Source organism: Cimex lectularius, unplaced genomic scaffold (genome assembly GCF_000648675.2).
Source record: "Cimex lectularius strain Harlan isolate CLEC.00 unplaced genomic scaffold, Clec_2.1 scaffold104, whole genome shotgun sequence".
In the NCBI taxonomy this organism is placed as follows: Eukaryota; Metazoa; Arthropoda; class Insecta; order Hemiptera; family Cimicidae; genus Cimex; species Cimex lectularius.
In genome coordinates, this window is record NW_019392737.1 from 735,959 (window position 1) to 750,849 (window position 14,891).

At 32.5% G+C, this 14,891-nt stretch overlaps 1 protein-coding gene across 3 annotated transcripts in view; it reads right to left on the reverse strand.

Moving 5' to 3' along the window:
• The window catches only part of LOC106665689 (myosin-VIIa), a 31,772-nt gene that overhangs the window by 4,461 nt on the left and 12,420 nt on the right, over positions 1–14,891 (reverse strand). Inside the window, exons 2-23 of one of the 3 annotated variants that reach the window (XM_014392310.2) lie at positions 12,912–12,968; positions 6,400–6,513; positions 6,178–6,324; positions 5,924–6,108; positions 5,734–5,855; positions 5,404–5,660; positions 5,035–5,331; positions 4,782–4,966; positions 4,487–4,697; positions 4,280–4,415; positions 3,968–4,212; positions 3,755–3,910; positions 3,507–3,697; positions 3,145–3,436; positions 2,960–3,070; positions 2,621–2,830; positions 2,365–2,562; positions 2,122–2,298; positions 1,845–2,062; positions 1,535–1,781; positions 1,077–1,478; positions 829–1,002 (exon numbers count right to left, since the gene is read on the reverse strand). In XM_014392310.2, coding sequence (XP_014247796.1) covers positions 829–1,002; positions 1,077–1,478; positions 1,535–1,781; positions 1,845–2,062; positions 2,122–2,298; positions 2,365–2,562; positions 2,621–2,830; positions 2,960–3,070; positions 3,145–3,436; positions 3,507–3,697; positions 3,755–3,910; positions 3,968–4,212; positions 4,280–4,415; positions 4,487–4,697; positions 4,782–4,966; positions 5,035–5,331; positions 5,404–5,660; positions 5,734–5,855; positions 5,924–6,108; positions 6,178–6,324; positions 6,400–6,513; positions 12,912–12,929 — 4,293 coding nt within the window. In that variant the 5' untranslated portion in view covers positions 12,930–12,968. Of the gene's footprint in view, positions 1–828; positions 1,003–1,076; positions 1,479–1,534; positions 1,782–1,844; positions 2,063–2,121; positions 2,299–2,364; positions 2,563–2,620; positions 2,831–2,959; positions 3,071–3,144; positions 3,437–3,506; positions 3,698–3,754; positions 3,911–3,967; positions 4,213–4,279; positions 4,416–4,486; positions 4,698–4,781; positions 4,967–5,034; positions 5,332–5,403; positions 5,661–5,733; positions 5,856–5,923; positions 6,109–6,177; positions 6,325–6,399; positions 6,514–7,226; positions 7,359–12,911; positions 12,969–14,891 lie in introns of those variants that run through there. The other 2 variants (XM_014392309.2, XM_014392311.2) reach the window with 2 other exon arrangements.

Genomic DNA, 14,891 nt, shown 5'->3' on the forward strand with positions numbered 1-14,891 from the left:
CAGTAAAAATATTATAATATTGTATAACGCAAGTTGTTGAACATGCCCAAGGTTTGAACATCCCAAACACAATAAGAACAGGTGTACTTACCCTTTTTTTTTTTTTTTATTTTTTTTTTTTTTTTTTTTCTTAAACTCAGCAAGAATAAGCAAATCAGATTAATATATTTATCAAATGAACTTATTTTTTAAATTTTTATTCTATTACAGGCCTGCCAAAGGCAGCATTCTCGTTGGCCATTGCATTATTTTTTATTTTATTTATTTATTATTATTATTTTATTTTTTTGACAGAAAGTAATACTTTATTCATCAAGGAGTCAGTAAGTATATATTTTACAGCAAACATTTTAATGCCGGTAATTTATACAATTTAAATTGGAATTAAAGTTACGTTTTATAGTTTGTCTATATATCTCTCCCTACCTAGAATTATACATATAATCAAAACTAAATATTTTTTATATAAACTAAATGATGAAGAATTCTTGTTTATACTTTTTTTTTTTTTTTTATATATTTGTAAAAAGTGAGCAAGTGAATGATTTATGTGAATTAATTAATATTTGATTTATATGTGCCATGTTATAAGTTTTCTTATATTAATGTGTTATAAAAACTATTCATTTATAATGAACAAACTTATAAAAGGACATAATTGACAAAATAACCCTCGCACCACTTAAAAGTGCAAAATGCCGAAATGCAACTGCACAAAACTAGCAATAATAGACAGATCATAAATGGAGATGATCAAGCTAAATTTTGCTTGTAACAATTAAAATATTTTTAAATCAAATATTCAAAAGTGTTTAATTAAAAAAATACCTTTTTAAAAGCTTGCAATATCAAACTAGCCCAACGATCGATAGATTTATCGCCATTTGTTAGGCAATAATCTGGAATATAGCTTGGCAGTAACCCCAATAGCCGTTCCATGTTCATGTCTGACGAATATTCAATGTAGTATTGTTGAGCTGCAATCATAGCCAGATCTTCTTCCTGTACAAAGAAGATAAAAATTCATTATATAGTAGTGTTCATAACAATTTACATTTTTAAAAATTAAAATTTACCTTGTCACACCTATATTCGCCAAATTTTACACCTCTGACAACTTGTTGATAAATGAGATTTGTCGCAACCTGATCTTCAGTTGGATCGTGCCAAGGAGCAAATATTTCCTTTCTGAAGAATAATCTCCAGGGTGCGTTCCTTTCCTGAGCGCCTTGTTCTTTTGCATATTGTTCACATTGTGATATCGCATCCATGACATGGTCCCCTCCACTTCCAAGAGATGAAACTTTATCAAAGAGAGCTATGTATAAAGAAAATCCAAACTGATCCTTTAGAGCTATTTTGTCAGATAGTTGATTGCACAGTTCTCGGGCTGTTGTTGCCGAATCTGCTAAAAGTGTTTTAGTGTTTCCATCCATAAATGTGATAGGCAACATTATCGGTTTCTTTGACTTTGTAGCCTGAAATTAAAAGGAAATAATAGTACTTTAAAAATTTAATTATATTCTTTACTTACCTGAAGTTCAAGCCAACTTGGAGGTTGATTGCGAGTGCCGTTGTTGAATGTTCTCTTCAACCTGTCTTCACAATACGGAGCGTAACCAGGTGGTCCTTCTCTTATAAATGCTCTTAGATAGCTTACAAATTTTTCAGAAGGTGCAAAACAACCAACACAAAGCGAGAGCAGAATCCAACCGCGAGCGTGTGATGATTTTGAAGGATTGTTTGTCAACTGTTTACATATTTGACAGTAAATTTCATCCCTGAAATTTATATAAATTTCATTAAAAAATATTATTATAATATTTAACCACAGTTAAAGTCACCTTAGTTCTGCTCTCAGAATTCCGTGTCCAATGATGAAATGAAGTTTTTCTAGATTTGAAGTCGGCCTTGCTTCAAGCCAAGACTGATAACTGTCTGCTGTGTATTCTTCATCTTGCAGTCTTCTGCGTACATCTTCTCCAAGTTTGTTTTTTCTCTTCAAAGTCAGTGACACCAATTTGTGCCTTATTGAGCGAGGTTTCTGTTTCAGAATTGTATCCTGAAATTACATACACAATTATATTTTCTTTCATTATATTTTAACAGTATTGACAGTACCGGGTCCATTCCCATGAGTTGAGCTTCTTGAAACTCCTTACTGCGTATGAAGTTTCTACCAAGTGTTGCTGTCACTTTTGACATTACAGATACATTGTCCCTATCCATTGTGTGGTATCTCGGTTCTGGCAGATCTCCAGTAAATCTTAAAATTGTTATCCAAAGTGCTTGTGCAGCCTTGATAAAATTATATTAGTATAATTTATTAAATAAACTAAGTAAATTAAAAATAAACCATATTACCAATTGGTCTCCTTGTGTGTGAAGTGGGAGTAACGGATGTTTCAACGGCTTTCTAGAGTATTGATGAGTAACATTCCCTTGGAAATACGTTGCTGCAAACTTTTGAAACTTAAATTCTGACAGGTCTTCTTCATCTTCGGTTGCCATTTGGATCTGATTGATGACTTCTTGTTGATCAGCTTTTGCTGTAGGTAAATCCTTAGAAAACAAAAAACAAATAGAGTTTGTAATAAAAAATTAAATCATTATTGCATACTTTAAAGACAGAAGTCTCTCTAGCTGGAAGGGGAGCTTCACTGCTGGAATCTGGCAAAAAGTCAAACATAGCTTCAACAAGTTTACTATCATCTACAGGCTCATCCTGTTTTTTGGCAGCATCTATTATAATGTTCTTTTTTATTTCCATTCTCCTCCTTTCCTCAATTTCCTGTTCATGTTCACGCCTCTCCAATTCTTCCATTCGGTCCTACAAACAATAACACACCAAGGTTTATTAAAAGGTTTAGGCCTATAGATAAATAAATAATATTTTAAGACAATAGTCCTAAAAAAATAAATCAATAATTTAAATAATAATGCAAATATACTAAATTACCCTGTAATGTCGCTCGGCAATTTCCTTTGCTCTTTTGTTTCCTGCATCTTTGAGTTCTTTCTCTTCAATTTTTTTCATCTTAAGCGCCTCAAAGTGCTGACGATACTCAAGCTGAGAAAAGAAAGAAATATTAAAATCTGTAAAAACTAAATAATTAATCTGTAGTAAAATAGACAGTAACAAACTTTGATTTTTGCATATCTTCTTTGGGCTATTATCCTTCGTACGTGAGACTGAATTTTGACAATTGCCCACATTTTTTTGGCAAACATTTCCCTCACTAATTTACCCCTGGCTCTTGCTTGCAAAGCGACAATATGCCCTCTGAGGTGACGGAATCTGTGGGACAGAACCCTCGATCTTATCAATGCTTGAAGTCTCATGTAGCCAACACGCATCCGGAGATATCGTCTACGTTGAGCCCAGCCCTGCCAGTACTTCTGAATAACCATTGCTGCAGCTTTCATTCTTTGATACCTAAAACAAGAAAAAATAAAATATTATTCATTTCATATTTCCTTTGGACTAGTTAAGTTTAATTAATTACCTTCTTCTATAAACCCATCCTCTGATTGATTTTTGCAGTACCACAATATTTCTTGTTAGAACTCTATCTCGTTCTTGTTCTAAATACAAATCATGTGCATCTTTTAAAAAGACTTTTGTGCTCCCGAGTTGATAGTCAGATTTTCCTAATACAGCTTGGCAGATCCTTCCTGTAGCCGAACGGCACTCAGTCTAAATCAAAGGTGTAATTAGTACATTTTTTTATGTTTTATTGCATGTAATGTGGACCTTATGAGCTGGAGGAACCCCTGGTATGAGAAAACGATATCTCTCGACAAAATCTTTAAAAGAGTGTCTAATGGGATAGCCTGCTCGCCTGATTCTAATTGTTTCCATCATACCTGAATATCTCAGTTGTCTAACGCATAAGCCTCGATCAAACATCTATAAACAATAATGAATTATAGCTCTATTCTTTAAATATATCTATAAATAAAATACCATCGGCTTTTTTATCTCATTTGGCTTTATACATCTTATGAAAAAAGGTTGACAGTTGCTTAATGTTTTCATAAGACAGTCAAGAGATTTTTTAAATTGAGTAGAAAGAGTTGGCGCCCTTTTTCTCGTTTCTGCACCCATTCCAATGTCTTCTGCAAATAGCAATCTTAAAAATTTGTTGTTGGATATGTGTATGAGTTGCAAAAGGTCTGCGTTGAACGTATCCCTGTTTTTTTCCAAAAATCCTACAACAAACCGTTTTAATTGTTTCATCAAATTGAATGATATAAGAATAATTACTAGATGATTTACCTCTTGTGTCATAGAATACAATCCCAGCAAAATGATTTAACCCAAATGAAGTATTTATATCTGATTTAGGTTTTAAATAATTTCTATGAGACCCGTGAGTTTTGTGAAGCTTTGCAAGCATAGTTTGGTCCGTGCCCTGTGAATATAATTAAGAATAGTTAGCAATACAATTAGCGAGTAAAAATACCATTTGGAAAAGACACTCACTTTTGGAAATTTTGATTCTTCGTCAATTAGAGCCATAATATTTAATTGTTTTATTGCGATCAAATCTAAAGCGTCCTGGTTGTCCACAAATTCTAAATGCTGCCAGTTTATATTTTCTAAATTGTATTCTTCTTGTTCCAGTTTAAATATGTGCTGAACAAAAAATTGCTGGAGGTTCTCGTTTGCAAAATTGATACAAAATTGTTCGAAACTTTACAAAAAAAATTTAAAATCAGTTTTATTTACTGTTAGAAAGAAAGATGGAACAATTTAAACAATATTATTGCTCATTTACCTATTGGTGTCGAAATTCTCAAAGCCAAAAATGTCCAAAACACCTATACAATTTCTGGCAGCTGACTTTGGTTTATAAATAGCGTTATTTATTTTATTTACTATGTACACAAAAAGTCTTCCATATATCCCTTTTACAAATGCGTCCCTCACATCCACTGACTGATCTCTAGAAAGTGTCGAAACCTATGGAAAAAAAATTTAGAATATAAAATAATTTAATAAATTGAATCTATCTAATACGCTGAACTTACCACTGTCTCTCCATGAGCAAATAATGTTTTTCTTGTCAAAGCATCAATTAAAGGTTGTTTGGGAACACCAAGAAGACCTGCTACTCTGGAAACGATCGAATGGTCAGGAATTTCAGTGGCATCTAAATTGTCTATTATAGCTGCTTTGTAATTAATGTTTCCTGTGTGCAGTAAAGCAGCTAATAACGTTAGTATTTCCCATATTTCTTGGTCTGAAAACAATAATACTTTCATTGCAGATCGAATATCCGCAAATTCAGCAGCATCGTCTCTGCCTTCACATGTTATCCCTCCTCCCTAAAAGTAAATTTTATTAGTAATTATGAAATTAATTCATCAAAATGAAAATAAAATGTATCATCTACATACTCCTATAAGGTACTTATAGTGTGATGCATCTCCTAACTCTAATTTGTTCTTGTCTTCTTTTGCAAGTCCAGCGAGCATACAGTAGAAAATGTGATAATTCCTTTCATCCCGTGATTGTGATACTATCCTAGATTTTTCTAACAGATATTGTTCGATTTTTGCACCTTCAATAACTCCTGACGCATTGAAATGTATGTCTATGTACTTTCCAAATCTTGAGGAGTTATCATTTCTAATTGTTTTGGCATTTCCAAATGCTGAAAATGAATGTTTTATAGTGAGTTTTAAATTTATTGGATGTGCAATTTATGCAAATTAAACAGTGCGTACCTTCCAATATTGGATTTGCCTCTAATATCTGCTGCTCAATCCATGAATGTTTTCCACTGATCGCTGCCAAATATTGTAATATTAACTTAGTGCTTTCCGTTTTCCCTGCACCACTCTCCCCGCTAAGATTTCGTCAAAATTGTAACAATGTTTTATATCATATATTATGTATGTTGATTTTTTTTATTACCTAATGACTATACACTGATCTTGGCCAAATCTTTTCATGTGAGTGTAACAGTTATCACCAATGGCAAAGATATGAGGGGGAAGTTCGCCTATTTTCTTATCCTTATAAAGCTTAATTTGTTCAGCAGTATAAATTGGTAATATTTGGTAAGGATTAACAGCCACTAATATTGAGCCAGTGTATGTCTTTAAAAAAAAATCAGTATTTAAATTGTCCATTGAACAAATAACAATAAAATAAAAATTGTAACACACATAAATGAGATTTTCATTGTATCTTATTAAGAGATTTCGCAGTATTCCAGCCTCGTGCAGGTCTCCCAGGGATATCATGTCCTCCACTCCTTGAACCGATGTGGCATGCATTGCCTTAATCTTCCTCTCCGGTGTGAGCCACACCTCCTAATAAATAATAATGTCATACAAAATTTCAAATATGTATTATTTATCATTATTAAATTATTTAATTTTTCTTACCTTGCCATCATCGTCTTTTATTAGAATGCGTTTTCCTTCAGCAGATATTACTCGGGCACCAATTGCAACATCAAACTCTCTTCCTGAAATAGGTTCAATCCATATGTAGTCTCCCTAGAATGAAAAAAAAATATATATATTCATATTTATTATTCCAGTAAAATAAGAGTTTATTATTTGCCGATAAATATAATTTTTAATATTAGTTTAATATTGTCTAACATATATTTTTCCCCGCTTCAAATTGGTAGAGAATGGTACAAAATTTAATTGAAAATAACAAATTATTTCTTTAGTTATTAAAATCTACATTGTCCTGCTTCTTTTTCTTTAATTTCATGTGTTTTTGTATGTAAAGTATGTATAGCTGATCAAAAAATAAATTTAAAAAAAAAATGAAAACTATGTAATAAAAGACTTAGCGATAATACGAAATTTAACATTCAAAATAAAAGACTTCTAATTTCTAAGAAGCCATTTTTAGAAGTTATGAACGTATAAATTACTAAATGTAACAAATGCCTTTTTGTAGTTATTTATGAAAATTATTGTTATAATTAAAGTAATAAATGTGAAAATTGTCTAATAAAGGCGATGAAATATTAGTTAAACGTTAAATAATTATGGTTGACCATTCTAAACGTAATTTACAAGAATTGTTATTTATGGGATTGTTTGTAAATAGGATATCCTTTTCTCGGTAAATTAATGAAACCATGAATTCATTGGTCTTCTGTCATCATGACTCGATGAATTTAAAGACACAGAAGAAGGAACGTGTAACTTTTAATAAATTCACAACTGGAAAAGAAAGAAAAAAAAATTACCTGCCTTATTAACTACTCCTAAAGCCATTCTAAATGCACCTATTCATTTTTTGTTTCTTTCTGGTGTGCTTTTATTGAAATGTTTAAAATAACCGTGAGTGCGAAACGATTGTTACAATTACCTAACTGTTACTAAAACCACCTTGGCAATTGAAGGGCCTTATCTTTTCAAATTACGTAATATTTACTGAAAGCTCACTACATCCTGGTTTACTTCGAGTTGTTTTATCTCACACATTCTCGTTGAAACGGCCTATATCTCAGGATCTCTCTTTTCACCATCTGACGGCTATGAGTACATAAGTTCCTCTGACTTGTTTTGTTTGACTTCGGTAAAATATAATAAATTTGTATTCATTATCTGACGTACTTGTGGTTTACGGAAAGAAAATACGGTAAAAACTAACTAATATTGGTAAGTTTTGCAAAAAGCCAACTGCCCAAACCAAACAGGATGTCGTTTATAAACACAAAAGTTCATCAAAATCCAAAAGATTTGCATAAAAGCATTGCTTTTCCACGTAAAATACACGCGCAGAAATGTATCACACTCGCCTCACCCTGCTTACAATTTGGCATCCCACCGTCTGATGGTATTCAGGCTAAGGCACTTGGAAAACTACGAGTAGATTTGTCAGAGGCCCAGGATGTCAATAAATATAATTATATAATATGATTATATTTATTGACATCCAATATAATTATACAAGTGTTTCCTTGGCCTGTTTTGGTCATTAATAATCAACTGACACAAAACAGATATTTTTGAAAAATTATATTAGTCGAAAGCTGTGTGATTGGTTCATAAAACAGTTCATGCGTTGCGTATGTAAATAAATAAACCTATGATATTTTGCAAATGATTAACACGAGCCCAATACACTAAAGCTCAATAGAACATGTTGGAGTTGTTAAAGCTTTGATGTAAGAAGACATCGCTCTTGCCCACCGTCTGCTACAGGTTCAGTTGTCTTGATTCTTGTCTCTCCCTGTTCAAAATTCTGACTTAGCAACTGACGCTATTATGCCTATAATAAGAAGTTATTCATGAGATTTCCTCTTAGGTTCTGAGGGTAATAAATCCGTAGATATGCCTATCCTCGATGTTTGGTCAGTCATCATTTCTTAACAATTTATATTACTAATAGAATATTCCCTTAAGCATTTATTCAACACTGCACCACAACTTTCAGAATATCAAAAAAGAACAAAAGGGCTAAGTTTGGAGGTAAAAGGTAAAGAAATTTTTACGTTAGAACGATCAATTCTAGAAACATCGTCTTTAATCTTACAGGAGCAGATTGATAGAAATTATAAATGATGGGGTGAGTGTGGAGTTCAATCCTTTTTTAAAAAAATTAACATGTAATGTGAGTAGGAACCATCTTTTTTAAAAAGGAGCAGATTGATTCTTGCCTCACCCTTTTTAAAACCCTAACCCACCATCTGATCTATTTTGGCCGTAATAAGAACTTGTTCTTTTTAAAAGCGTTGCCCTCATATAATGAATAGGATCGCAAAAGTCAAATTAGCCATCAGAATTCTATTCCCACTATTGGCTAATGAATAAGGCACAACAAGTGACTTATTTACAAGGCGGTTCTCAAACCCATGCTGCTCTATGCTTGTAATATACGGAGTTTTACATGCAAGCCGAATCTGCTAAAAATACAAAGGATGCAGAACAAATTCCTAAGACTAGTCACATCATCTCGCAGACGGACCAGGTTAGATCAACTCCACAGTGAAACTGACATACCACATGGTTAAAGCACTGTAAACACGCCTCAAATAAGAACGTCCTCTGCAGATCGATTGGAAACTACGACACCCTGATTCCTTGGAAGCACAAACGATTGAAAAAAATCCTGCACTAAATAATTTGTATATACACGTGTCCACAAGCGTTACACTTATTTATCTCTTTATTTATTCTTGTAGTACAGATATATGTACATTTGAACATACACATATCCACACGTTACATGTGCTTACCTGTTTAATTATTTATTTATTTATTCTTAGACTATGGATACGAGTGGGTTCATGTGCATATGTATGCAATCAACTATTTAATTGTGAAAGAATTTACATATTTATTTATTATTTAATTAATTATTTATTCCATTTATTTATTCGATTTACTTATACTGTTTATTCATTCTATTTATTTATTTTACTTTTTAAATTATATATATATTATGTTTATACTTAATTTATAACTATGTACATATAAGTTATTTAAACTTTGTTAACTGTCAAAAAGTTGATTCACACTCAAAGTAATCTTAAATTGTTCACATAATTTAAAGTCATTACCATGAATCAAAAGTGACAGCGGGTTATTTTATCATCAGTTTTTCCCCGCAAACGCAGTAACAGGCTAACAAGACAAAATGATTACATTGTTAAGGTTGTAGGTCATAAAGCCCAGTGTCTTTCGCACTTCTAACACAAATGAAAAAAGAGTCAGGTTGCAATCTGTATATATGTAAATATGTCAAATATACTAGTTTTTCTTCTTTTTCTTCATCCTGTAGCTGATATAGCTAGATAACTAACGTATTTCTTTTGACTGTAATTAAACAATTAATTCATCTATATTTAAAAAAAACAACGTTAAATTGCAACATGTGACCAGTCATTTTCTACAACAATCATCAGAAACATTTATTTTTAAATACATGACACACCCAACCGTTCACTACCAGTATTCGAATAGCGATAAACGCACAATGAGACCGAGCGAGGAACAAAAGGATAAAGAATAGAAGAGGCATTAAAACTAGCATCAACTATGAAAAGTATTGTTCCGGTTTAACCACCTCCAGCAGCCGTGTTCGCCTTCCGTAGATCCGGTTCGGGCCTTTTCCGGACGGCATCGACTTCCGTTGAGTCTCACCAACTGCATACCCATATCGGAACCCACCCATGTTGGCCAAAACTTCCGATTTTTCACTAGGTCAAACATTGTTGTAAAAAGCATCACGATCACAGCAAACGTATTTGCTTAATAAACATCTAATTAAATTCACGGCTTAAAAAAGAACGGTATAAATAGGTGTCATTTGTATGGTGATTATTCAGATCTGATATTTGAAGGTAAATAATTGACGTAATCACCACTAACAAGCATGATTATTGACCATTATTATCATTAAAAACAAACAAAAATTTATGAGAAAGCCAGACATGTTTACTTGTTTAGGTTTCTGTACTCAGAACAATATATAGATATTTGAAAGGAAATTCCTTGTATATTCCCATCAAGATCATACATAAGAAGATTCTATGAAGATATTATAATATTAAAAAAATAACTAACAATAAGACAAAGACAGCAATAAAAGACAACTTCAAAGCAATAAAAAGGAAAAGTTTTATTTTTTTATTGTGTGCTCATATTCGAGTTCTCACAATATAAATATGAATCTAGTGGCAAAATCAAAATGAAAAAAGACGTGACATAGGAAAGTTCTCTTATGAGGCTTCTCCGACGGAGGACTCAGCAGACCGGAAATTCTGTGCACCTCTCAGCAGGTGCGATGAAAGCCACAATTAAAAATAACAGGGAAAATCCGACCATGAATAGCAATAAGTGATAGGAAATTACCGGGTTTCAGAAACACCTAGTCAATTCCGAGCTATTTTGATTATTTATATTTGATGTAATCAAATGCTAGACAAGGGAAGAAAAAAAATCATTATAATTAATGACGATGATGCTAGAGATAGTAATTATTTTTATGAGGTCGTTTAAATTTACTTCCTGGATACTTTATATTCAGTTTTTACAAGGTTTCTATAAAAAAAAGTCCTGGTGCATGAAAAAATGTTAAGCTCATAGTCATTTTGTAAGATTCGTGAGATTTCTTCTTGGGTTCTGCTGGTTGAAGAGATTTTTTCACTGATTCATATTCTGCCTATCCTCGGATTTTAGTCTGTCATTTTGTTTATATAATTTATTATTTAAAACACCTTCTTTTATGACAATGTTAGACGAAAAAAAGGGACGAAGTTGATGGCAACAGGTAAAGAACTTTTCTGCAATAGAACGATCAATACTGCAAACAACGCTCTTAATTTTTAATGAAAATGGATTACTGTAAAGCTGTACGTCAGGATAGGTAATGAACACCAGTCATGTATCATCTGCCACAATTGTGGCTACACCTTGTGGTTTTTAGAATATCCGGTCGAAATTAGAACCTAGTACGGGTACTAGACAAACATTTCTTCGTAATCCATTGCCGAACAAGTGACACGTAGTGGACATTTTTGAAAAATATTATGATAAAATAGGACTTTCATACTACTGAACTTGTAATTATTCATTCTACCTTCATATAGAGGCTCCGTTATAATTATGTAAATGTAATTTTATTTGAGGACTCAAACCTTACTTGGTTTATACGCGAATCGAATAATCATGCGAGACCCAAAACGAACTTTAACTTCTCAAACTAATGTTCTCAGCGCTTATGAAAAAAATGACTTGTCTATATTTTCGTCAGATTTATACTGATAGAATAAATATTGACAATTCAAAAGTCAACTAATGTTTGTTCTATCATTGTAAATCTGATGGAAAAATAGTCAAGAATTTTTTGAGATAGATTTAGATCGAAGATACGCCCTTAAGTGCTAAATAATCAACAATCAAGAACTATAAGTTTTACTATCTATAGGGAATGTTATAGGCATACCTACACCACACTGGTAAAAACAAAACGTGTATATATTTTAAAAACATGATCGACAATAATCTCTCACTTATGTATGATATCTGTGGGTGCAGCAAAAAGTAGGTTAAGTAAGGTTGACAAAAGACAGATAGCTAGGGTTATAAGGATAGGGATGACAGTAAGAATCAAGAGATAGATAGACCTGGATTTCCTAAGAAATTGCCAATTGGCTCTTGTCGAAATAGATCGATAATTGATCAATTTTTTTTCTCTAGGGTTAATTCATAAAATGTTAAAGGTAGACCTACACCAGTTATTCATAGTCCTAGACAAACAATCAATCTCAACAATCTCAGACAAACAAATATGATCGTTTACATACAGAAAGGGTTTTCAAGTTGGTTAAGATGTGCCAAGTTTAAGAGCTTACCAGGAATGGCAAACTGTTGACTAGAAAATCTTTCTCTATGTAAACTATCATATGATTGTTTGTCTAAGAGTTTGAATAACTGGCTTAGTTCTTCCTGTAATATTTCTTATGAATTAACCCTAGGGAAAAAATCTGATCAGTAATCGATCTATTTCGACAAAAGCCAGCTTGGCAATCTCTTAGGAAATCCCTACCTCTCTCTCTTACTGTTATCCCTGTCTATATAACTCTATCTTCTGTCTATATCTTCCTTACTTAACCTACTTTTTGTTCCAACCGCAGATATCATATATAAGTGAGTGAATATTGTCAATCAGGTTTTTCAAACATATATACTTTTTTACCAGCAGCATTAGACTTGTTTACGAGGCAGTATATCAAAAACAAAGGACGCCGTTTAACGAACCCATAGACATATTAGGGACAATCAATCATCTGTGCCGGTTGGCAACAACAAGAGAAAAATTCCAAGGTCTTTTTCCTTTTTCCAACAACGTTAATTTCCATAAAACTCGTAGTGTGCTTATAGCTTTTATTTTATTTTTTATTTGTAATCCAAGTAATACTTACCCGAGTGACGATAACCATGGCTTAGCCGGAAATTGACGCGAAGCGGATAACATATCCCTGAAATCAGAAAATTCTTTTGATTAAATGGCATGAATTGTACTGGTGATAATATTAATCCAACTAATAAAAACAATTAGAATGCTTAAAGTATTTCGACATTTATAAGATGTGTGGTCCCATGTGAGATGTCCAACGTAATTAGATGGCATGTCGTTATCCTTGTGTGATTTAATGCGTTCGTTGACCCTTTCTTTAGATTTACCTTCAGTTTCCATCTGTTGGAAGATGTTTTTTTTTCAATTTGTTTTAGAAAACTGATTATTCTTGCACAAGCCTTCCTGACCTGAGAGTTATAGAACGATCAGGCTCGATCGTTTTATGAACATCATGGATCAATAATAATAATAATAATAATAATATATAGCACTCAGAAGAGATATAGCTAACCTAAGATAGAAGGTTTGGATGTTAGGGCGTGAAATGACCTTAGCCGTTAAAACGCCCTTAAAAATTAATAATAATAATAATAATAATACATTATATTTAGCGGTTTATTGACCAAATTATTTCTTTCAATTAATTAATCTTTTTATGTAAGGTTTTGGTCGAAATAAACTATGACACTTACTTTTTCATTTCGACCAAAACCTTACATAAAAAGATTAATTAATTGAAAGAAGTTAGAATAATATTTTACATCGTTTTCTTTCATCATGGGTATCAACTTTTTAATTTATGAAATAGAAGATAAAATATGAGGCTGGAAGATTATATGATCAAGATGAAGGATTTTATTTAAAGTATTAGTTGATAAAAGTAAATGTTAGAACTTGTATAATATTTACTATTAAACGCAGTATCCAATTATTTTAACGTTTTCCGAAGTCTTGTTGGCCACTCAGTGGAACCCTCCATGGAATAGAATCTTAAAATTTACTGAAAGGTACTTAAACAGACAATGAAGAAAGAATTTATTCGAAATATAGTTTGATAAAAGTTTACAGTATTGTATAATATTTAATATTATACGCTTTGACTGGTCATTCTTGCTGCACTGAGAGTTGTTCAGCCAGTTTAACGAACGATGAATCAGAAGAAACTGGATAAAGATACAAATGCCTTAAATAGACAAACAGGATTTTATCTAAAGTACAAATTGATAAAAATGTTACAGTCTTGTACAATGCTAAAAATTATGCGATGTAACTTATTTTGCACACTATGATGTGTTTGTCTGAGAGATGTTCAGCCAGTTGATTCAGACATTGGTCAGAAGAATCTGGTTTTCTTTTTTTTTTCTTTTTTTTCAAATAAAAATCGATATTTGTTAGCCGTTTTTACTGTTAATACTTCAAACCGTCTTTGTTTCTCTTGTTTAGGGTTGCAAGAATGTCTTAATAATTTAATTTCAGAGGACAATCAGATAGTTGTTAGGGTGACACTTTTGTTTTCAAGTCGTTTGAATTTTGTTAAATACAACCGAATATTGAGCGGAAGCACCTTGGGGTAAACGACATAATTAAAAAGTGACAAATATAAGTCGTCACGATTGTTAACAAAGGGCAAACACCGTAACGATCGCCTCCACCGAACTGGTAAACCAAGGTCTCGCTAATTGTCGGACCATTAGCCAATTTTGTTGGATGTCCATTATCTGTGGCACAATTCACTTATTCCTATCCAATTCAACGAAGTACCGTTAGGAAAACTGGCGTGGATTCCAAATCAGTTTGCGGTCAGATTTTTTTCTCTCTCTCTCTCTCGGCCAAAGTAATCTAAAAACTTCGCGGTCTGACGATAAAATCGCACTGATGAATTGTAATGAAGACTTTTTTTAATTCGGTTTGTTTTCTGAAATGTCGTCCCTTCTGATAGAAAGGAGCTCCATATTAATGAACCGGTTCTTTATGTCGTGAAAACGGGACCTGCCACTCGAAGGCATTTCTACGAGTAAATCCATCCAACAGAAATCAGGCCAAA